This window comes from Pristis pectinata, chromosome 11 (assembly GCF_009764475.1).
Source record: "Pristis pectinata isolate sPriPec2 chromosome 11, sPriPec2.1.pri, whole genome shotgun sequence".
Classification (NCBI taxonomy): Eukaryota; Metazoa; Chordata; class Chondrichthyes; order Rhinopristiformes; family Pristidae; genus Pristis; species Pristis pectinata.
In genome coordinates this window covers 47,866,579-47,892,303 of record NC_067415.1, presented here as the reverse complement: position 1 = coordinate 47,892,303, position 25,725 = coordinate 47,866,579, and the positions used below count along the sequence as shown (strand labels likewise).

General features: G+C 39.9%; 1 protein-coding gene and 1 non-coding gene across 10 annotated transcripts in view; both read right to left on the bottom strand.

Moving 5' to 3' along the window:
• Window positions 1–25,725, bottom strand: part of cep295 (centrosomal protein 295) — a 93,746-nt gene that overhangs the window by 34,703 nt on the left and 33,318 nt on the right. For 7 of the 9 annotated variants that reach the window (XM_052025968.1, XM_052025964.1, XM_052025959.1 and 4 more), the window contains exons 15-21: window positions 24,056–24,281; window positions 22,981–23,151; window positions 21,727–21,963; window positions 20,044–20,141; window positions 11,469–11,613; window positions 11,008–11,250; window positions 4,364–4,521 (exon numbers count right to left, since the gene is read on the bottom strand). In XM_052025968.1, the coding sequence (XP_051881928.1) occupies window positions 4,364–4,521; window positions 11,008–11,250; window positions 11,469–11,613; window positions 20,044–20,141; window positions 21,727–21,963; window positions 22,981–23,151; window positions 24,056–24,281 (1,278 nt within the window). The remainder of the gene's footprint in view (window positions 1–4,363; window positions 4,522–11,007; window positions 11,251–11,468; window positions 11,614–20,043; window positions 20,142–21,726; window positions 21,964–22,980; window positions 23,152–24,055; window positions 24,282–25,725) is intronic. The other 2 variants (XM_052025969.1, XM_052025962.1) reach the window with 1 other exon arrangement.
• On the bottom strand, window positions 16,494–16,568 carry LOC127576324 (small nucleolar RNA U2-19). Its single transcript, XR_007957224.1, has one exon. It is a non-coding gene; the product is annotated as a small nucleolar RNA U2-19 (small nucleolar RNA).

Genomic DNA, 25,725 nt, shown 5'->3' with positions numbered 1-25,725 from the left:
AACATCAAATTCTCCTGCTTTAAGTAAACCAACCCCCTTCCCCCACCATGCCTCTTCTTTTCTTCCCTTTCCTAGCTCATCTCTCTTTTTTCTCCTCACCTATTTTTTTCCTCTCTTCCTCTCCCCCCATGGGGTGCCTGCCACCATACTTTTGACCCACCCCCTGGTGGATCTTCTCTCCCCTCCTACCCCACATCTGCCTATCACCACATTATGCCCACCCTGCCTCCCCTGTCACTGCTGTTTCTCCCCATTGTATAGTGGGCTTCCTCTTTTCAGGACCAAAGAAGGGTCCTGACGTAAAACGTTGACCATCTGCTTTTCTGCCAAATCTTGTAGATTTTTTTCTAATTTTTCTTAAAATGCAGAATTTAATGCAAATTTTAACAGTAATGCAAAGCAATGATTTCCAAGTCAAGAAAACTTGAGGATTATTGGGTTTTTTTTAAATGAGATTTAAAATTGTGTGTTAATTTTATTATCCTAATTTTGATAATCTTGTGGAAGTTCCTTTTCAACGCACTTTTCTGTAATCTCAACATTTTAGGATTTTACCCCCACAGCTGCTTTTGGGAAATATATATACAGCTCCTCATAGTGTTAAATCTTCACTTCTAAAATACACAAAGCCAGAAAATTCGTTATTATTACATCACCATTATCAGTGAAACAAAATGATTTCCTCCTCTATTATTCGAGGTTTCTCCTTCACCTCTACCATTTAACCTGGGTATATTTAGCTCCTGGCCCAGAGAGTCTTGCAGGCAACAAGTGAACATTGAACACAACAGCATAGTACAGGCCCTTCGGCCCATGATGTTGTGCCGATCTTTTAACCTACTCTACTATTCCCTCTCACATACCCCTCCATTTTTCTGTCATCCATGTGCCTATCTAAGAGTCTCTTGGCCCTGGCAGCATGTTCCACGCACCCACCACTCTGTGTAAAAAAAATTACCTCTGATATGCCCCTGTACTTTCCTCCAATCACCTTAAAATTATGCCCCCTCGTGTTAGCCATTTCCACCCTGGGAAAAAGCCTCTGGCTGTCTACTCGATCTATGCCTTTCATCATCTTGTACACCTCTATCAGGTCACCTATCATCCTCCTTCGCTCCTAAGAGATAAGCCCTAGCTCACTCAGCCTATCCTCATAAGACATGCTCTCCAATCCAGGTAGCATTCTGGTAAATCTCCTCTGCACCCTTTCTGAAGCTTCCACATCTTCCTTATAGTGAGGCAACAGAACTGAACAAAATATTCTAAGTGTTGTCTAACCAGAGTTTCATAGAGCTGCAACATTACCTCACGGCTCTTGAACTCAATCCCCCGGCTAATGAAGGCCAATACACCATATACCTTCTTAACAACCCTATCAACTTGTGCTGCAACTTTGAGGGGGTCTATGGACTTGGACCCAACATCCCTCTGTTCCTCCACACTGCTAAGATTCCTGCCATTAACCCTATATTCTGCCTTCAAATTCGACCATCTAAAGTGAATCACGTCACACTTTTCCAGGTTGAACTCCATCTGCCACTTCTCAACCCAGCTTTGCATCCTGTCAATGTCCCGTTGTAACCCTCATCAACCCTCTACATTATCCACAACACCAACAAGCTTTGTGTCATCTGCAAACTTACAAACCCACCCTTCCACTTCCTCATCCAAGTCATTTATAAAAATCATGAAGAGCAGGGGTCCCAGAACAGATACCTGCAGACCACCACTGGTCACTGACCTCCAGGCAGAGTACACTCCATCTACAACCACCCTCTGGCTTCCATGGGCAAGCCAATTCCGAATCCACACAGCCAAGTTTCCCTGGATCCCATACCTTCTGAATGAGCCTATCATGGGGAACCTTATCAAATGCCTTACTAAAGTCCACCTATACCACATCCACTGCTCTATCCTCATCAACGTGTTTTGTCACATTCTCAAAGATTTAATTAAGCTCGTGAGACATGACCTGCCCCTCGCAAAGCCATGCTGACTATTCCTAATCAGACTACGCTTCTCCAAATGCTCATAAATCCTATCCTCAAGAATCTTTTCCAATAATTTGCCCACCACTGAAATAAGACTCACTGGTCTATAATTCCCAGGGTTATCCCGTTCGTCCCTGGGGACTTATCTATCCTAATGTTTTTCAAAAGTTCCAGCACATCCTCCTACTTAACACTGACGTGTTCTAGCTTATCAGCCTGCTTTACACTGTCCTCACAAATGTCAAGGTCTCTCTCACAGGTGAATACTGAAGTATTCATTAAGGACCTCCCTTACCTCCTCCGATTCCAGGCACATTTCCTCCTCTATCCCTAATCATTCCTACCTTCACTCTACTCATCTTCCTGTTCTTCATATACATGTAGAACGCCTTGGGGTTTTCCTTAATCCTATCACCAAGGCCTTCTCATGCCCCCGTTCTAGCTCTCCTAAGTCCATTCTTAAGCTCCCTCCTGGCTACCTTGTAACTCCCTAAAGCCCTGTCTGATCCTTGCTTTCTAACCCTTAGGTAAGCTTCTTTCCTCCTCTTTAGATACTGCACATCTCTTGTGAACCATGATTCTTTCACCCTACCATCCTTTTCCTGCCTCAATGGTACAAACCTATCCAGAACCCCATGCAAGTGATCTCTAAACAACCTCTACATTTCCATTCCCCGAGTACATCTGCTGCCAATTTACGCTCCCAAATTCCTGCCTAATAGCATCATAATTCCCCCTCCCCCAATTAAATACTTTCTCATACTATCTGCTCCTATCCCTCTCCAAGGCAAGGGTAAAGATCAGGAAGTTGTGGTCACTGTCTCTGAAATGCTCACTCACCGAGAGATCTGACACCTGACCAGGTTCATTGCCTAGTACCAAATTCAGAATGGCCTCTCCTCTAGTCAGCCTGTTTACATATTGTGTCAGGAATCCTTCCTGGACACACCTAACAGATTCCACCCCATCCAAACCTTTTGCACTAAGGAGGTGCCAATCAATATTAGGGAAGTTGAAATCACCCATGACAACAATCCTGTTATTTTTGCACCTTTTCAAAATCTCCCTCCCGATCTGTTCCTCAGTGTCTCTGTTGCTCCTGGGGGGTCTATACAATACTCCCAAATAAAGTGATTGCTCCCTTCCTGTTTCTGACCTCCACCCACACTGACTCAGTAAACGATCCCTCCAGTAAGTCTTCCCTTTCTGCAGCTGTAATACTACCCTTGATAAGTAATACCACTCCTCCCTCTCGCTTTTGAAACATCTAAACCCTGGAACATCCAGCAGCCATTCCTGCCCTTGTGACAGCCAAGTCTGTAATGGCCACAACATCATAGTTCCATGTACTGACCCATGCTCAAAGTTCATCACCCTTGCTCCCGATACTTCTTGCATTAAAATAGAAACACGTTAGCCCATCTAACTAACTGCAATTTTGCCTATCAACTGCCTCTCCTTCCTCACAGTCTCTCTATATGCTGCATCAACCTCTACACCAATTGCCCCATCCTCTGACCTACCACTCAGGTTCCCATCCCCGTCAAACCAGTTTAAACCATCCACAACAGTTCTAGCAAACCTGCCCTCAAGGATATTGGTCCCTTTCAAGTTCAGGTGTAACCTGTCCCTTTTGTACAGGTCATACCTTCCACAGAAGAGATCCCAATGATCCACAAATCTGAAACCCTGCCCCCTGCACCAATTTCTCAGCCACACATTCATCTGCCAAATCAATCTATTCTTACCCAACTGGTGCGTGGTATAGGCAGCAATCCAGAGATTGAGGTCCTGCTTTTCGGTTTCCTACCTAGTTCCCTGTATTCACTTTTCAGGACCCCATCCTTTTCCCTACCTATATCATTGGTACCAATGTGTACCATGACTTCCGGATGCTCACCCTCCCATATTTTTCCCTCCATCTTGCATTCAGATTGCTGATCATGTTGGAGAGATTCAAGATACTGCAGATCTGTTGTTCAGAAGAGACTTGTCATCCATACACTTCCATATGCTGCAGTCTAGATATGAAATTTGCTGTCGTCTATATTATCTATACAATGAAGTTGCGATAATCCGGCACAGCCAAGACTTTAGTGGTGCTAGACTGCTGGATTTTCCAGACTATTAATTCCCTAACACATTTTTAAATTATTTTTTATGATATCATAGAGTATAAATTCTCCATTAAACTGGGTAAGATTCAGGAGACCATGGGCCCCGGCATGAGACTCGGGGGATCAAAGGCCCTGGTGTGAGACTTGGTGAAACATGGGGGCATCAAAAGCATGAACCTTGGTTTCACTACAAATTACCATGTGCATAAACAAAAATTGGTAACTTAGCCTCAAGAACAAAACTATTCTCAGCACCTTGCTGGAGGTAGGAGATAATGAAGAACTGGAAATACTAAAGTCAGGTCTGCACTCTAAAGGCTGAAGTTCAAAATTTGAATCCTGTTGGCAATTTTGCAGCTGAAGAAAGAGGTTGGGGAACTCCAGGTCCAAAATGTCACAACCAGTTGCGGAGTCTGAAAAAAATGATGACAATAATAAATTCCTTATACAGAACAACAGAAATAAAACATGAAATAGGTAATGACTGCACTAAAGTGAACAAAAACTTCACGAATAAGTTGCTGGAGGAACTCAGCAGGTCTGGCAGTATGTGGGTCCATTTCCCTTGTTAGATGCTGCCTGGCTTGCCAAGTTCCTCCAGCATCTTCTATGTTGCACCAGATTCTAACATCTGAAGTCTTGTCTCCAAGACATCATGAAAGTTGACATGTGCTGCAACAGGGTTAATTAAAAATTAAACAAGCATTCCCTGTTGACCTGGCATATAATCCAAAAAGTTAATGAAGTCCAAACATAACATTATAAGAACACAAGAAATACAAGCAGGAGTAGGCTATTCAGACCTACATGCTTGCTCTACCATTCACTAAGATCCATGCAGCCCTTTCACCTTAACTCCATTTTCCTGCATTAATCTTTGTTTCTTTTGCATCCAAAAATTTGTTGATCTCAGTGTTGAAAATATTCAGCAACCGAGACTCCGCAGTCCTCTTTAATAGAGATTCTCACCACAGTCCTGAATGAGACTGTTGCTTTGGCTCTAGACACTCATAGGAAACACCACCCTCCATCTATCCTGCCAAGCCCAGTAAGAATTTTGCATGTTTCAATGAGATCAGTTCTCATTCTTCTGAAGAGATTATAGGCTCAATGTGAATCTTGCCTCTTAGAACAAACTCTCCCCCATCCCAGGAATCAACCTGTTGAACTCTTGTTAAACTCCCTTTCACTACAATATTAGAACATAATTAATAGAAGTAGGCCATCTGGCCTATCAAACCTGCTCCACCATTCAATAAGATCATAGCTGATCTGGCCATGGACTCAGATCCACCTACCTGCCTTTACCTCATAACCCTTAAATATATTTAATGAGGTAGCCTCTACTGCTTCCCTGGGCAGAGAATTCCACAGATTCACTACTCTCTGGGAAAAGCAGTTTCTCCTCATCTGTCCTAAATCTATTCCCCAGAATCTTGAGGCTATGTCCCCTAGTATGTCCTTCCTTAGGTAGGAAGACCAGATCTGTATGCTATATTCCAGGTTCAATCTCTCTAGGTCCCTATAAGGACCTTTACCCTTGTACTCAAGGATCTTTGCTCCTTTTCCTACTAAAGGCAGCAACCTCACAGTTTTCACATTAAATCTGTCACACCCTTGTCTCTGCATTTAGCCATATCGCTCTGATGCCTGTCTACATTTTCTTAACAACCCATACCTACACCCAAGCTTTGTATGAACAACAATTCTGGATATACCACATTTGGTACCCTCACCTGAATCACTGATATAGAAAAGCTGGGACTTTAGTCAGAGCCTCCTATTTCAAAACTGACACGTTTATTTCTACTCCATTTTTGGCCCATTAACCAATTTTCAATCCACACCAGTATATTACCTCCAATATTACAGTATGTGCTATAATTTTGCTAAATATCCTTTTGTGGGGCACCTTGAAAAGGCCTTTGCAAAGTTCATGTACACTTCAGCCATTGGATGGCCTTTGTTCTACTAGTTATAACTTCAAAAAAAAACTAAACACTTGTCAAACATGATTTCTCTTTCATTCATGCCCAATCTTGTCATTATTTGTAAGTGTCCTTCTACACTTCCTTAATACTAGGTTATAGCATATTCCCTATTACTATTTTCTCTCTTCTTTCTTTCCTATATGGTGTTAAATCTGATAGCTTCCAATATGTGGTAACCATTCCAGAATTTATAGAATTTTGGAAGATGTTACCCATACATTCACTATATCCATAACCAACTCTTTCAAAGGCTCAGGATGCAGGTTATCAGAACAGTTTTCCATAGAACCATAGATAGCTTTCGGTCCTATTAATTTCCCCAATAATGTTTATTTAACCAATTTTAACTAATTTTTTTCAGCATGTCTCACTCAGCATTTATAGAAAGAACTCCATTGGGGTGCTGACATAGGAGGGGTATCATTTCTATATACAACGCATGCACATGATACAAAAACAGGATTGGAATAACTTGGAGGAAATACTGAAAACATAAACCCACCAACAATCTTCAGGTCAGGCAATACTGGGATTGATTTTGACTGCAACAAACTATAATGCAAGAATGGTAGGAAACCTAACAGTAGAAATACTGTGTATTGATTTATTTATTCTCATCTAGAAGTACAGACACAACATTATGCCCCCAAGAATGCTTTGGCAGTTCCACAAACCATATGAACTGTTATACTTGCTTACTGTTAATGATCTTTTGTCCCAGAAGTTGCTGGAAGTTGAAAACAAATAAAACAACAGAAGATGAAATCTGAAACAAAAACAGAAATGCTGGAAGAACTCAGCCAGTCAAGGAAGTCATTGAGATGAAAAGTTAACTGGGTTCTCGTTCCACAGATGCTGTTTGACTGGTTGAGTTCTTCCAGCAATTCTGTTTTTGTTTGCTCAAAGTTGAGATGGAAATGGCACGGTGCCCTCTACAGATCATCTCGATATCAAGTCCAAAGTAACTGCACGTCTCCTGAATCAAAAGCCTCAATCCACAATATAAGCTGAATAAGAGGCAAAACTTAATACAGTTTCAATGTTGTATGACATTTAGAGTACTTTAAAACTCTGAATTCTACATTCTAAAATAGCATAGATTTTGCCCAGACAATAATGCTGAGCCTTAATTAGGAAAGATAAGTTCCTGTATGTACTGAGGCCCACTCAAACTCCTAAAAAACATAAGAAACTAACTGCACTGATATTAAATTGGAAATATCTGGCTTGACAAATCTCATTTTGACTTTCTGATTGCTATACAATATAAAAGTCTGGAAATGTTTATAAATAATTCATTTTTTCATAAGTGAACTTGTCACATAGAATGTTATTCAGACTTAGTTAGAGATTTTTGTTAGTATTTTGTGTTCGATTTCTAATCTGAATGAAAACCTCAGAGGTTTTCAAAAAAGATCAAAACAACAGTACAAGAGATAGAAAAGTAGCAGCAAAATATTTACACAATGTTGTAGAGAGGTGTTGCAATAGCCAGTGAAATGAGAAGTTTAAGATTAAGAAATATAAAGTATTATATTTTGGTTGTACGAATGAAAATTAATTATCAAAAAGACAGACTTGGAAAAGGATCCAGAAGTAACAGAAATTCAATTTCAATGACAACTCTAAATAAAACCAAAAAGAATGCCAGGATATACATCTTCTCATCTGTATTCACCAAAAAGAAGCATGTGGAAGATAGCAAGTTCAGGAAGGGGTACGTTCATAGTCATAGAGCAATACAGCATGGATACAGGCCCAACGAGTGCTGACCATGGTGCCCATCCAGCCTGTCCCAATTTCCTGCACTCAGCCCATATCCCTCCAAGCCCAATCCCTCTACATACCTATCCAAATGCTTCTTAAATGATAGTATTGTACCTGCCTCAACCACTTCCTCTGGCAGCTCATTCCATATACTCACCACCCTCTGCATGAAAAAGTTGCCCCTCAGGTCCCTTTTAAATCTTTCCCCTCTCACCCTAAACCTATGCCTCCTAGTTTTGGACTCCACTACCCTGGGGAAAAGACTTACTATCCACCTTATCTATGCCCCTCATAATTTTAAACACTTCTATAAGGTTGTCCCTCATTCTCCTACATTCCAAGGAACATGCTGGTATTAAGGTGGAGGTGTCAGATATCTTGGAATGCATAAGGATGGATAAGTCCCCAGGATGGAATGAGACCTATCCCAGGATGTCATGAGAAGGAGGGGAGAAAATAGCTGCACCTTCAATAGCCACAGGTGAGGTACTAGAAGACCAGAGGATAGCTAATGCTCTTCCTTTATTTAAGATGGCTGGGGGGGATGAGCCAGGCGACTTCAGGCTGGTGAGTCTTGCAATAGTGGTTGGGAAATTATTGGAGAAAATTCTAAAGGAGAGAATGTATGTACATTTGGAAAGGCAGGAGCTGATCAGGGATAGTCAGCAGGCTTTGTTTGGGGGAAACCTGTATCATTAATTTGACTGAGTTTTTTGAGGAGGTAACTGATGAAGGCAGGGACCAGGACAAATTGTTAGTGATATTTACACATAGGAACTTGAAGTTCTCAACCATCTCCACCTCAGCACTGTTGATGTAAACAGGAGCATGTGCACCTTCCCCCATCCTGAAGTCAATGACCAGCTCTTTTGTTTTGCCGACATTGAGGGAAAGGTTGCAGTCCTGACACCATGCCACTAGGCTCTCTACCTCCTTCTTGTACTCTGTCTCGTCATTGTTTGAGATCCAGCCCACTACAGTGGTGTCATCTGCAAACTTATAAATGGAGTGAGAGCCAAAATTGGCCACACAGTCATGAGTATATAAGGAGTATAGGAAAGGGTTGAGGACACAACCTTGCGGGGCACTGGTGCTGAGGATAATCATGGATGTGTTGTTGCTTATCCTTACTAAACGTGGTCTGTTGGTCAGGAAGTCAAAGATCCAATTGCAGAAGTTTGTGGATGACACAAAAATTGGTGGTGTTGGGGATAGCAAGGAAGGTTTTCTAAGGCTACAGCATGATATACTGTAGATCAAATGGACAGTTGGGCAAAGTTTTGGCAGATGGAATGTAATTCTGATAAGACCAAGGTGATGCATTTTGGGAAGTCAAATATGGGTAGGACATGTATTATAATTGATAGGGCACTAAGGGATGCTGATAAACAGAGGTACCTCAGGGTTCAAGTCCATAGTTCCCTGAAAGTGGCATTGCATGCAGATAGGGTCATGAAGAAGGCATATGGCATGCCTGCCTTCATAGGGTGGGGCATATGAAGGTTGGGAGGTTATCGTGCAACTTTACAAAACACAGATTAGACCTCACTTGGGAGTATTGTGTGCATTTTCGGTCACCACACTACTGGAAAAATGTGATTCTGCTGCAGAGAGGGAGAGAGCACAGCAGAGCTTCACCTGGATTGGAGGACTTTCGTTATGGGATTGGATAGGCTAGGCTCCCTGAATGAAGGAGGCCAAACTAATTGAGGTGTATAAAATTATAACAGGCATAGTTGGGATGGATAGAATATTTTTCCAGCGGTAGGGTTATCAAAAACAACAGGCCGTAGGTTTAAGGTTAAAGGGCTTTTAAAGGGGATCTGAAGAGAATTTTTTTTTTTAAAAAGTCTGGAAATCACTGACAGAGGAAGTGGTGAAAACAGATACAATCACTATATTTAAGAGACATGTAGATAAGCACTTGAATAAGTATGGCATAGAAGGATACAGACCAAATGCAAGCAAATGGGATTATAGAAGGGTAAAAAGGTCAGCATGGATGTAATGGGCTGAAGGTCCTATTTCTGTGTTATATGGTCAGGACTCTATAAATTGTGTATCACTGAAGATTTATGCTAAGGCTTAAAAGTCTGTAGCATTGATACCTTTAAGAAAGCATTGCTCAATCTGGTGATCGTATGATAAAGAAAAGTTAAAGAAGATGCAGGATGGCACAAGAATTTTCAAAAAAATGAACAAGAATCAATGACAAAATAAACTTAAGCTCCACAATTTAAAAAGTGATTTATTTTACAAATCCCAAGGAAGCATCACCAAGGTACACAACAGGGAACACCAAAATAATATCGATCTATGGAAATTCCTCCTTTGTAAAAGTAAAGCTCAACTTTTAACTTCAGCACAAAAGATAATGATATTTAGTCTAAGTAATAAATGTATATTATGACACTTAACATAATTTTACAGGAGACTGAAACACTTGGCTGAATTCGGCCTGCTGCTCATGGTCCGCATTCGACTCAACTGGACCAGATGCGGCAGGACATACAAGCTAACCCCAGTCTCCAGAAAGAGGGAATTGGTGACGTGAAACAAGGACAAGAAGACCTCAAGTCACATACCACTGAGGCTAACCACCTCTTCGCCCCCCCCCCCCCCCGCAACCCCAGAAAGACCCAGCAGCCTTTTACAGAAAGCAAGGCTGAAATAGAGCCTTGTCTTCTGTCAAAGTTAGGAAGCATTTCAACATTAAGTGGCTCTTGATATTCAACTACTAAAATTGCAATTGTAAAATTTTTAAGAACTGAAGGTTAAGAACTAGAAACACTAAAAGCATGTTGTAGCAATGATTTGAAATAAAAATAAATAACATTTTTTCACTCAAATGGGGAATCCAATCCACATTTCCGAGTACATCCAGGCTGCACCATTGGTCTCAATATGGAGGCCAGCAATGGAGCAGAGTGGCTGGTGTGCTGGCATTTTACTTATCTGGGAGGAGCTGAACATTGGAGAAGTCATATGAAAGCCTGAAGGGATTAAGTGGAAGTTCTGAAGACGAAGACAACATGATTGATTCCACTGACAGTTAAATTTTCCATTATAGCAAGTAGACTTAATTTTGTTTAAATGATATTTTCTTGGCATATTACTGAGTTTAAAAAAAATCATACTTACCTTGACGCTTTCCACCCGAATCCAGTAATTTGTTTAGATCCTGAGTATATTTCTCAATTAATTTTTGGATTTTGTTTTCATTAGAAGTACATTTTTCCTCATTGGAGGTAGAAAGATTATTTTGGGCCTTCATTGTATCCTGGTATTCAGAGAATGAAGATGGCAAATTTGATTTACAGACAGTTGAAGTAGGAGTTGACTGTCGACTGGGAATGTTGTGAATGGTACACTGATCGTCACCTGCTGAGAATAAAGGAATAGGAATAGCATTCTATTAACTGTCATTAATTTTCAGTACAAACATGACAACACACTTTGGATTACAAAAGCCACCAGGGATGGAAATGATCATTAAAAAAAAATTCTGATTATTCAGAATTTAAGGTGCATTTGTTGCACTTTTATTGTTGAATTATATAAGAAACCAGATACTTCAATAACTAAAAATTGATGTTACACACCTGAATTTATGAGAACAGGAGCTGTTTGTTCACTCAAAGGAAAGCTTCCAGTGGACAATGTTGTGCTAGATACTTGATCTACTTCACAAGTTTTTTCAATAGCATTAAAACTATGCACGTCATAAGTTGAATAGTGAGGAAATATCTATAAGCACAAAAAAAAGCACAATGATAGCATTAAAATAAAACAGAATACCTAGTTGCAAATACACTAACCACAAATTTCAGGTAAAGCATTATTACTTCCATTTTATTTGTTTATTTTTTTGGTGATGTGGGTGTTGCTGACAAGAGCAGTATTCATTGCCCTTAGAAAAGTGGTGGTGAACAAGTACTCCAATCCTTCTTGCAGTATGTAGTTCCACAATGTTGCTGGGTAGAAAATGATCCAGTGATGCTCACTTTTACTTTCATTAATTACTTTGTTGATTAATGAAATCAACATTAATCAATTTTGTCAATTAATGAAACTGATGTGCCTTTTACATGGGCATTGGTGGTGGAGGGAATGAATGTTTAGGATAGTGTTGCGTGGTAATTAGCTGAAATGACTTTTGTGTGAACAGGACATGTCTGGCTAATTTTTCCACATTGTCAGTGATGTGACTAATTAGAACAACTTGGCTGGGGATTGGTTGGTGAGCTGGAGTGTGGTGGACGGAGTGTGGTGGTTAGTAGAGGACAGTAAAACTGCTGAAATCCACTGAAACTCACAATTTATGGTTATCTTAGTATATGGAGAGGTGCCTCAAAAAGGAGTGATGCAAGAATGAAACACGAGATTTAATGTGTCACTACATGTCATCTTTGGGATGGAAAGCAGTGAAAGCAGAATATAATCAGCTTTTATTCCAAATCATTTAAGACACTTCAATTGAGAAATTCACTGAAAATATTCAGTTTCATATATAGCATAAAGTGGAAAATCACCTCAAAGCAATTCACAGAAACACAAGCAAAATTTGAGGATACATCACGTGATATTGAGGCTGATAATAAAAATATGGTTACGACAGTAGGCTTTAAAGAATCTCCTGAAGAAGAGAGCTGGCCTGGAGATTGCAAGATGTTCAGTTCCATTTAAAACTCCTCAGCAATAAAGCTCTCCACGCCTGCTTGCAGCAAGACCTAGACAACATGGGCTGATAAGGCAATTAAAGTTGACTAACTTCAATAAGGGGAAATTTAACTGCCAATCATTAACATTCTATGACATCGCCTTTACCCAAGCACGCAAGAACATCCTTGGGGTCACCACTGACCATAAACTTAACTGGACCAGCCACGTAAAACCATGGCTGCAAAAGCAGCTTGGAAGCTGGGCATCCTGCAGTGACCCACTCACCCCCTGATACCATCACCATCTTCAAGCTACAAGTCAGAAGTGCGGTGGAATACTCTTCAGTTGTGCGGATGAATACAACTCCAACATCACTCAAGCATGACACAATCCATGTCAAACGGTTTACTTGATTAGTACGCAATAAACTATCCTAAACATTCATCCCCTCCACCACTAATGCTCATGTAAAAGGTAGATCAGTTTCTCATTTTCGTAACTCCGACACCTCCTAAAGGAAAAACCTCTACCAAGGAGGACAAGGTCAATAAGCATATGGGATCATCATCACTGAAAGATTCACCTGCAAGTTGCACACCGTCCTGACTTGGAAATATATTGCTGTTCTTCATCAGGACTAGATCTAAATCTCGGAAATCCCTTCCTAACAGCAATGTGGCAATACCATTATAAGAACTACATCAGTTCAAAGCCATGGCTCAGCACCACCTTCTTAAGGTCAACTGTGGTTGGTCAATGAATTCTAGCCTTGCCATCAGTGCTCAGATCCCCCAAAGTTAATGAATTACAAGAAAATTTAGGTAAGGAATCCTAGATTTGTTTTGATGAAAGATATCAACGTGAAACATTAAATCTGTTTCTTGCTCCACAGATACTGTGTGGCCCGTTGAGTATCTCCAATACTTTGTTTTTATTCCAGTTTTCAGGGCTTTTGCAGCTTAAGGCAAGGACATCAATGACACAGCAATTCAAAGCGGGGATGCTTGAGACCAGAGTTAGATAGGATGATGGGAATGCAGGGTTGAAGGTGTTAGATATGGAAGGAAGGATAAGGTGATGAAGTAAGTTAATTTATAAACTTTCTTCCTTGTTTTTAAGTCATCACTCAACTAAGAGTCAATGTAGTTAGCAGGTACAGAGAGAGAATTGGAAACACACTGACATTTGGACATCTGGTTAGTGTCAGCGTGGGAGTGTCAGAAATGGGTGGCGTTAGATGGGCACACGAGTGATCCAAAGTTTATCTCAGGCTCCAATATGCCACCAAAATTGCAAATAGTCTGGTTCAGGCTTGGGGAGCTGCTAGGAAACTCTGAGTCAATCGAATAGATTTTTTTGTGAGAACCAAAATACAATGGCTTCAGTCTTAATAATTACAACAACACTTCACTGATGTTTAAGACAGTACAATGAATGCAGCAATCATTGATAGATCATTCAATGATAAATCATTGATAAGAGATAGGACCTATGATCATTTAGAGAATCATGGACTGATTAGGGACAGCCAGCATGGATTTGTGAAGGGAAGATCTTGCCTCACTAGCCTGATAGGGTTCTTTGAGGAGGTGACCAGGAAGATTGATGAGACTAGTGCAGTAGATGCGGTCTACATGGATTTTAGTAAGGCGTTTGACAAGGTTCCGCATGGTAGTCTTCTTCAGAAGGTCAGAGGCCAAGGGATCCAGGGAGGCTTGGCTGTGTGGACTCAGAATTGGCTTGCCTGTAGAAAGCAGAAGGTTGTGGTGGAGGGAGTGCATTCGGATTGGAGGGCTGTGACTAGTGGTGTCCCACAAGGATCTGTTCTGGGACCTCTACTTTTTGTGATAATTATTAATGACTTAGATGAGGGGGTGGAAGGGTGGGTTAGCAAGTTTGCAAATTACACAAAGATTAGTGGTGTTGTGGATAGCGTGGAGGGCTGTCAAAGCTTACAGAGGGATATTGATAGGATGCAGAGCTGGGCTGACAAGTAGCAGATGGAGTTCAATCCGGAGAAGTGTGAGGTGGTACACTTTGGAAGGACAAACTCCAAGGCGGAATACAAGGTAAATGGCAGAATTCTGGGCAGTGCAGAGGAGCAGAGGGATCTGGGGGTTCATATCCACAGATCACTGAAAGTTGCCATACAGGTGGATAGGGTAGTTAAGAAAGCTTATGGGATGTTAGCTTTCATAAGTCATGGGATCGAGTTTAAGAGCCGCGAAGTAATGATGCAGCTTTACAAAACTCTGGTTAGACCACACTTAGAATACTATGTCCAGTTCTGGTCGCCTCATTATAGGAAGGATGTGGAGGCATTGGAGAGGGTGCAGAGGAGATTTACCAGGATGCTGCCTGGATTACAGAGTATGAATTATGAGGAGAGACTAAAGGAGCTAGGGCTTTACTCATTGGAGAGGAGGAGGATGAAGGGAGACATGATAGAGGTATACAAAATATTAAGAGGAATAGATAGAGTGGACAGCCAGCACCTCTTTCCCAGGGCACCAATGCTCAGTACAAGAGGGCATGGCTTTAAGGTAATGGGGGGGGGGGTAGTTCAAGGGAGACGTCAGAGGGAGGTTTTTCATCCGGAGAGTGGTTGGTGCATGGAATGTGCTGCCTCAGGTGGTGGTGGAGGCTGATACGTTGGTCAAGGTCAAGAGATTGTTAGATAAGCACATGGAGGAATTTAAGATAGAGGGATATGTGGGAGGAAGGGGTTAGATAGTCTTAGGAGTGATTTGAAGGTCGGCACAACATGGTGGGCCGAAGGGCCTGTATTGTGCTGTATTGTTCTATGGTTCTATGGTAATCCAAACAATATTGTAAAAGTAGATTAAGATGTTGAGATCAAGATGAATATTTTGCTTGCATAACTTACAACATACAAAAATCAAAATAATTTTAAAAAGCGAGCAAAATGACTTAGAGAAATAGTTAAATTCTAACCATACTTTGAGGCTTGCACTATCATCCAGCACTTAAACCATTTAAAAACCTGTATTTCCTACTTAAACTTTATCTAAAACCACCTATTTCCGAGTATATTTGAGTGACTGCAGCTACCACACTAATTATTTTGTACTGAAATTAACAATATTATTGTATTTAAAATTCTGTAGGGAAGACTTGAATGCCAATTTAGAAACAAGTTAACCATTAATTAAAATTATAATAATCTTGCAGTAGTATGCTACTTCTAAGACAGAAAGAAAATCTGCCCCCAAAATCCCATATATTTTAACTTGTGAATAAATTGCCATACAAAAATGTTAGAAAAAAAGTTAGTCATAGTCATTCATATACAGGTTAGTATTAATAAGATTTCTGAGCTACTAAGACTAATTACAAACAGTTTGAGTCATAGTGCTGAGCCAAGGGACAGATTTCAAATGTTTGATTATTGAGATAGAGAATGTATAAATATAGTTTAAAGCATTGAATCATGTACTAAAGAGAAACATATAAATGAGTCATTATAAACTACTGAGCTCAGTTCAAGTGTAATGGATATCACTGAAGATAATTTTAAAATCAATATTAAAGTATTTACATCATTGCTCAGTATAAAAACAAGTCTCAGCCAAGCAACAGTCAATTGCACATACACATCATGCATTCAGCATAAAAAAACTACAATCTCAACCAAGCCATACAAAAGCATTTAGTACATTTGTAAAAACACACAAAATACAGAGCTCAGTTCAAGTGTAGTGAACATCATTGAAAGTTTTAGAAATCAGTTTGAATATGTTTACATCATTGCTCAGTACCAAGGATACAATTAAAGAACTACATGCTCACACAAAGCATACATTACATAGAAAGACACGGGCACACACGCGCACGGTCACACACACAGTCACACACGCGCACAGTCACACACACACGGTCACACACACACGCACGGTCACACACACACGCACGGTCACACACACAGTCACACTCAAAATTCTGCTTCTCTGGTCTCTGTAACAATCATTCATTATTTAAATCAAATAATGATCAGATTTGGCTATTTTTCATCACTGACCCACTGAACACCTCAGCAGATCTCAGAAAAAGCTTAAGACAAAATGCTGTTGAAAAACAGAACATTTGTCCAGCAAAGACAACTTCTCTCTGTTGATTATAAACAGTTTATTTTTGGGTTATCATTCCCTGAAATTCAAGACAGCAATATAAATAAACGTTTCTATATTTTAAAAAATATAGAAGTAGAGAAGGGGATAGATAGAATGTGGATGAGGTTTATATAGGTTGGCACAACATGGGCTGAAGGGCCCATACTGTGCTGTATTGTTCTATACTGTATATCATCAGGCCATATGATGCCCACTTAACAGCCAATGAAGTACTTTTTAAGTGGTCACTGCTCATTGCTGTAACACAGAAAACTTGACAGGATTGAAAGATTATGCTTCGATCTCTAGAGTGGAATTTGAACCCAGAACCTCTACCTAAAGGAAAGCATGGGCCCCAACTGACACCAATATGGTTCAGAACAAAAAAAATAAACTTGCCTACTACACAATGTTGCTCAACCTCATTTTAGTACACCAGCACCACTCCACCATGTCATTTTCATGTACAAGGTTAACCCCCATGTCATCTGATCCCAACACTCGAGTCAACAATAGTAGAATAAGAGCAAAAACAGGCACTGATTTCTATTAAACAGGCCAAAATAGACTAGAAAGAATGCCAAAGAAAGAAAAATGTGCATTTATCATGTTTTTATAACCTCATTACATCCCAGTGTGCTTTATAGCCCTCAACAAAGTTTTGAAATGTGGCCATTTTCCTAATGATCATTCAAGGGAAGAACAAACTTCCTTGAGTAGATGCAGTTCCAAGTTAGTGCACTATCAAGTTAGTGAATCCACTCAGTTATAAAGCTTCAGTACGATGCTTAGCTTCCTCAAAGGAATGATTAGTATTTTTTTAAAATATCTGGTGCATGTTGTAAATCTGAACAGCTTCTCTGAATAATCCTGACCAACCCTTTCAACAAATTGGTTAGAAGAACCTGGGGAGCGGTAGGGAGAAAAAATACCGAGAAGCTCACATCACAATGCCTCAGTCACTTCAATTCATGGAGCTAACTCAAAGGAAATAGTATGAAGAAAATTAATCACTCCCCGTACCCCTAAAGGCACAGAAACTCATTACAACTTTAGAGAAAGCAGCTTACTTCAGTGTACCCTTTACCACAAGACTGACCCTTCTGAATTGTGTGAACTGAGTCACAATCTACAATAATCTCAGTCATCCCTACTAGAGAAAGACAGGCAGCAACATTGGAAAGGTACCATTATCAGCATGTCACAAATTGTTATTTACTACATTATTACAGTGATTCAAACGTACTTCCATTGGTAATGTATTTGGAACATAGTGAGGAAGTACTGATACAAACCCATGTAGATGAATACTCTGTTACTTCACTTGGCACTCAGAATATATTCCCAGGAATGAGAGCACTAATGGAATCAATGCTAAAAGAAGCTACTACAGCATTATATAGAAGTGCATTACTGACAGCACTGCTGTACCAGGAACCTGGCACAAAGCCTTGCATTTCCCTTTACTGCACTCAGCTGTGACTGGAACCTGCAGGAAGCCCTGTCCTCCACAATGCTGTGCTAGGAATTTGGTACAATCAAAGCCCTCTGCAGGCCTTCTCCCTGCAATGAATTGTTCCATATCTCAGTGTGGGGAGCTTGATTGGTGTTGGGTGATCTGGGGAGTTCAGTGCTGAGACATGAGACTCAGAGCTGCATCCTGCCTGGCATGGAGAGTGTCTTAATTTCAAAAATAAACTCTACTCAAAAAATTATATACAAAAAATACAAAATAGTGCATGGCTTTCTTTACATTCATAATGTCATCTAATCTGTACATTCATAATGTTATCAGGTCTATACATTGTAGCATTAGCATGTATTATGTACAAGGTACCATTGCCACTCCTGTGGCCTCTTTGGGCATTGCACAATTAGTGTTTGAGAGGCTTTTGCACTGGGCTTAGCCCTTTAATCTCAAGTGCTTCCAGTAGCACTTGATGTTCTTCTTGGTTTATGTCCATGGGAACAGCCTGTAGATCAAAGAGTTCTCTGTAATCTACCTGTTTAGGACAAACCTCAACGAGGACCCTAGCATCCTTTCTAGACCTTCTTTGCAAATGCACAGTCCACAAAGAGGTGAATGATGATCCTATCCTCACCGCAACCACCTCAGGGGCAACGGGTATTGCGGGTGAGACACTGTGCAGGAAGGACCTGAAGGAGAGGGTGCCTCTCACTGCCAGCCAAGCAAGGTGACGAACCTGGCATGGTGAGTGTAGACCATTGCCGGGGACTGGCAACACCAGCTCCAGGTGCTGAAAGACCATCTGGACCCTATAGTTTCTCGTATCACAACCTTTTTTTGAAGGTGATGGAAGCTGCTGTTGCCACTTCTCTCTGGCTGCACAGCTCTCCCCAGCCCAGAGTTACTCCAAGATAACAAGCTCAACAACCAGTGACCACCATTGATGGTGTTCCCATAGATAAATCTCTGGGCTAGGGAGAGCTATGCAATCAAACATAGAAGGAGATAACAACTTCCATCACATCCGATAGGTGGTGGTGAGGGAAATATAGAATTTGTTGCTGCCACTCCCCAGCAAAGGCCTGCACTCACCGAGCGAGTCAGGGTGCAGCCATAATAGTGCCGAGCAGCTGCATTGCTCATTGCAGCTTCCCCAACACCAGCCCTCACAGGCAGCCTCTCCACACCAAGTTATGGGATAAAACTTTGCCATAGGAACATCAGAGGAGGGTAGGGATTTCCACGAGATTCCAAGCACAGCAGTGCACAGTCCAAGTGGATGTCTTTTTCAAATTACACAGGGTACATGTCTATGTGTGTCTTAACTCCGGGACCAACATCCCTGTTACAAACGAGCTCTATGCATGACAATGGTAAGCATAATACCAGTGTATCATAAATTTCCCTATCTAACACCATTCAGTATCACAAGGATTATAGGCATTCAAGAATGTCCACAAGTATCTTTTTATAGGACTACTAAAGATGGGTAATAAATGTGACTTTCACTGCCACATGCTTTTTTTTAAAAAATGTGCAGCTTTTGGACACATTACTGCAGAAATTTGAGAGTGAATATCATGAGTCCACTCTCAAGCAAATGCTCTTTACTTTTCACTTTGCTTGCCTAAAATTTAGATAACATGCAGAGATCCAACGATCATAATGAAAGCTTAATTTATTGCATTTAAAGACACAGATCTTAGTGTAACATTGCTGAACAAGGGGCAGAAGTTAAATTCATTAAATTACAAATTATTCTGTGGTTTCGTTAACAATTTGCTAATTATTAAAGGGGTAAGCACAAACCAAGTATTACTCTAGTATGTATTAAGTCAGAAAGAATAATATAAATATCCAGAATAAATTTCAACAGTCCAAAATGGTGAAGATGTGGATAATAAAATAATTACTTACCATGTCAGTTATGTTATATGGTAATGAAGCTGGGTCACTGTATTCAAGCCCACCTCTTTCAACTTTGTCAGAATAACTTGGTGACTTTGAAAGAGAAGCTGAAGGCATTGCAAAGAGGCTCAATTTATAACCAGATGTTAGATAAATGAGGACATTTAGTGCAAACAGTAGTACACTTTTTTGCTCTATCAAGATCATCAATCTGCAAGTCAATGTTATTTTATCAGCTCTACCGTAAACTTATAATTTTTCTATTCCAAGATCGAAGATTTTCATTTTTTTAATAAATATATAAAAGTAATTGTAATAGTACAGCAGCATAGTGATTAATGTTATTGGACTAGCTATGAAGACAACTGGGCAAATGATCAGGAAACAACGTCAAATCTCATCACTTCATCCACGCATTTTAAATTCCATGAAGGAAATTAATTTCTGGAATAAAAATCTAGTACCCATTAAGGTGGACCAATAATTTCAAAACTTGCCCAAGGACTTTAAAATCATGTATTTTTCATAACTTAGTCTCTTTTCTTCCTTTTAGCAACTTTAATAGTTTTTAATTTGGATTACTAACTTCTTGGATTTGGCAATAGTACCACAGCACATAGCTGTAGACCTGGTAATTAAAACATTTAAATCAACAGTTTTTTTGAATAAAAATTGAATGTACAAAATAGAAACATTCAGTTCTCTTAAAATAAATTTTTGGATAACTTTAAAAGGAACCCCTTATTAGTAAATAATTAACTGACCATAACTTAATAAAGGCTTTACCAAATAAATTGCAAATCTTTAAAATTAATGAGTGTGAATGAAGCAGCGGAAAAAATACAAGATTACTATATGTGACATAACTATAATGGCTACAGAAAGTAACAATTTCCTAAGCTCTTGAAATTTTTGATATGTTCCAAAATTATATTTGTTCAATCTAACAATGAAAATATCAAATTGTATATAAAGGAATCCATATCATAACATCTACAGCTTGCATTAACATAGCAAAACATCACAATTGTTTCAAAGGAGTGTAACAAAATTTAGTAACAAAGATGCTTTAGTGACAGAATTCCAAAGGTTAGAGCATTGGCAGTTGAAGGCACTTGTGTCAGTGGTAGAACAATGAAACCTAGGAGATGATCACGAAGCCAGAATTAGAAGAGTGTTAACACCAGTGGGTGGTATGCTTAGTGGAGATTATGGGGAGTTCAAAACCATAGAGAAATGTGAAAGCAATGATGAGAATGCTTTTCTAAAAAAGACGCAATACTGCAGAATTAGAAACACACGCAGATTAGCAAGATTAGAAGTGGTATGGGGAAAATAGAGAAATGAGAGTTAAGGCAAGGGCAAGAAAGTTTACTAAAATGGAATTAGGAAGGCTGATCAGGGTGTGAATGCCTGGTCGAAAACTCACCTTGAGCTCAAATATTACATACTTTGATTCAGTTTACATTTACTAAGAGAAAATAAGCCTGTGGGCAGGGATCCAGTGTAGGATAAAGACTCTCTGCTCATACAGAACCACATATCATATTAGCAAATCTGACAATTTAAGGACTGGATGAGAGAGCTGGAATCAAGGTGAAACTGGAAATCAACAGCTTTTATATGAAAGTTTGCTTAGTTTTGGTGTTTTAATAAATCACACACACATAAGCACTCAGACACATTGTTTACCTTGCACTGGAAGACTACCAGTTTCCAATTTAAGCTTCTCTCTCCAAGTCAGTCTGCCTGTTTGAATGGATTCTACAGTACTTTTTGGCACACTAGAACTTTGCTGACTGCTGTCTGTTGACACATTGGACAAATCCAATTCCATTACTTCAGAGGAATAAGATGAATCCATTCTACTTGATATTAACTCCCTGGCTTCTGATTTATAGCAGTTATTTGACGATGTCATCCTGTTAACTAACAGAGCAAAATATCTCAATTAAGGCCATACCTCTTCATAAAAAGGTTATGCAAAAATTTGGTGCATGTTCTAATGGTTATGACAAACCAAAAAGAAACCAGAAGAGACAGGTAGCAAATTTTCATCCAAAATGTGCAAGAAATTAGTATAACTCCTGTTCTGCTTGGCCAGAATCAGCCAGTTTCAGGACTTACCAATACAATTTGTTGAAGCTATCAAGCATTTAATAAGGGCTAACAAAACAACTTGCCAAAGCAGTGTATTCTTTTCTCATTTGTTCAAACAAATTGGCAAAATGTAGTCTGCCCTAAACACGTAGACTAACTAATCCCCTATTCACAACCCCTGCTAAAGATTGCATCCAAAATGTTCTTTATCCACAAGATCGATTTCTTAGCTGTAGTTTAATTTTAATTTGAAAGCTGAGGTTTTTTTTAAACTTTAATATGCTTGGCTAAATCTATGATTATATCGGGGAAGGTGAAAATCTCTGCGTCAATAGCACGATAGACATTTGGTAAAAAGTTGTATCTATTCCTCTTGGTTGGGAGAATGGGACCACAAATATACAAAATGGTCAAAAATCTGTATGTGCATTTACAACCGCTTGCACTAATCAAACATTAACCCCATTTTTTATTCTCCTCACATTTTCATCAACTAACTCCAAATTCTACCACTCCCCTATACCAAGGAAAATTTACAGTGGTCAATTAACCTATTACCCCACACTTCTTTAGGAGCACCTGGAAGAAACCACAGTCACAGGGAGAACATGCAAACTTCATGCAGACACCACCCAAGTCAGGATTGAATCTGGGTTTCTGGCACTGTGAGGGTCTACTAGCTGCGGCTCTACACTGCCCTATAGTTTCTAGCATTTAGCAAATAATGTTTTGCAAATAATTCAGTGTGTAATTCCTCCTTCTAAAGTTATCTACAGATCTTGTAAAACAAGTGGGATTAGTGGTAGTGCTCCCTACTCTCAAGGCTGGAATTGAAAAAAATCTTACCAAACATAGACAGCCTGTCACTTTTAGGCGATTCCACTTCCTGAATGGAACTTAATTCATGCTGTTCAATTAGTCCACAAAGCCCCAACTTTGTCTTAGTTACAGGTGGTTTAGAAGGCCTGTAATGCCGAGCTTCTGTTGTTACATTTGGGCATTCTGCAGAATGACTACCTTTGAAATATAGGAAAATTACAATAAAAGCATTTTTCAAATCAAATTTGTTAATCAAAAATGTATTATAGTTATGATGCAGTAATGTTGCACACGCTCAGAGGTCAAGCTCCAAGGCATTGTCAATGCTTTCACTGAACCATACATCCCCTTGTCACAGATCCACCACCAATCTTCCCCTGCTGTATCACACTACACTCGAACAATATCCCACAGAGGCCCCTATTACATAGTCAGCTACAATGGACATACCATGTTGTTACAATTCCAACAAGGGGAAGTTACCAGGTGGACAGAGTAAAAGATTCAGGGATGTGCTCAAAGCCCCCTTGAAGAAATACAATATCCCCACTCACTTCTAGGAATTTCTAGCCCATGACTGCTCAAAGTGAAAGAGCAATCCAGCTAGTATGGAGAATCTCAAGGCCATGCATCGGGAGCACACTGAAGTCCTGTAAAAGTGGCAAAATGAATGAGGCTTCTTACAAACTACCCAGCCACCCACCATGTTAACCCCCACCTGTCTCATCTCTGCAAGAGTCTGCAATTTCCACATTGGTCTCATTAGTCATTTCAAAGTCCACAAAACCAGAGTGGAAGTAATGCATCCTCAATCCAGGGCTTAGGATGTATGCAGGCAAGAAAATTGATTCACAACAACATCCTATTTAACAATGCATCAAATTCAAAGCCACAAAATAATATCTGCCAATTTTTTTCCCTGATCACATATAAACAGTCAAAAATAACTAAAAGCAGATGTGTGTAATGGGTGAGGTGGTAGCTACATAAAAGCTTGCAAAGTAATTCTGTAAGGGTGCACTAATCTAAAATTTAGTTATTTAAACAAAATGAAACAATTCAAACACAAGTATATAGCTAAGTAATTTATACTTAAAATTACCAGCTTGTCCTGTTTTGAAGTCATAATACCAAGGCAGCAACAATGCTTCATTTATTTGAACTGATGGCACTGGACCTTTGTGCAGCTCTTCGTTGTTTAAATGAAAATTCTTATCAGTTGATCCAGTATGAAAATCCTCTGAGGAACGCAGCAGGTATGGTATGAAAGTAAGCTGCTCAACATTTTCACTTGCAGGCATTACCTTATGCAATGCCAAGTGTCCAGACTAGAAAAAAAGAACATTTAGAAGTTATGCCTCAACCAACATGTTTTAACCCCTTTAATCTGTTGCCTAAAAAGCACAAAAATCCAAATTGAATTACACTTCCATGCATATAAGCATGTGCACTGATGAAGTCTTTGTTGAAGGCGGAAATCTGGAATGTAAAAGACAAATGCCAAAAGCATTGACTTAAAGAGCATTTCCACCATTTTTATTTCAGGAACAAATATTGTAGATCAATTTATCCCACAGAGTACATATCAAATAAGAGCTTGGGTTGCATCTCTAGTTCTTAATGTAAAAGTTGTAGTCTGGATGAGAGCATAAAGCTGAGTTCCGGATGGGGGACATGCTGTGGAAATTTAAATCCATGTCTTTTATACTTTAATGGCTCCACATTTTGAAGTCAGCATGGCTGCAAGTCAAGCAGAGAAGACTCTCATGCAGGCCACACAGAACCGTAGGCCTGATCCCTGACTGCGCGCAGGGAAGGCAAAGGGGATCAAGCAGTTTTAGTCAGAGACTGTCAAATTTATTAAATATTTATACAACCAACCTGTTGCCAAGATAAAAATTGACAGCCAGGACAAGTATCCATTTCTTTTAAAATAAGTGACCCAACCAATTAGTTTAGGATTGTAAATATGGACCCAAGTATTACATAAGAGTTTTGTTTCTGTAATCCAAATACATTACCCACTCTGCATCTGATCAATGTTATATGATAAAGCAGAAGTCAATGGACATCAAGGGAAATATACTCAAGCAGCTGTACAAAAGAAGATGGTTGTCATCCTTGGAAAACAATCATTCCAGCCCTGGTGACCAGAAACTTAACTGGACCAGCCACAAATACTGTGGCTACTATGGCAAGTCAAAGGCAGGGGATCCTGTGGCAAGCAACTCACCTCCTGTCAATCCAAAGCTTTTCCAGCATCCACAAAGCACATGACAAAACTGAGTGTGATTGTGATTTGTAAGGACAACACAAAGAGCCTTCAAGGTGATTCACGCAAGTTGAGTTTGTGGGCAAATACATGGCAGATGGAGTATAATATGGATAATTGGTAGAGAAAACAGGAGGGCAGAGGTTTTTTTTGGCCCCACAAACAAAGACACCAGTCACTGAAAATAAACTTTCAGGTACAGCAAGTAGTCAAGGTGGCAAATGGCATGTCGGTTTTCATTGCAAGAGGTTTTGAGAATAGAGGATTTTCTGCTATATTCATATAGGGCCTCAGTAAGTTCATACCTGTAGCATTGTGTGCACAGAGGGAATGCAGCTAAAGGATGGCAGGACAGCATCTGAGGAGAGGTCAGGTCGACTAAAGCTGCATTAATAAGAATTTAGAAGCATGAGAGGAAATCCAACTGAAATTTACAAAACTCTGACAGGGTTAGAAGACTAGATGTGGGGAGGATGTCTCCCTGGCTAGGGTGCCATCAC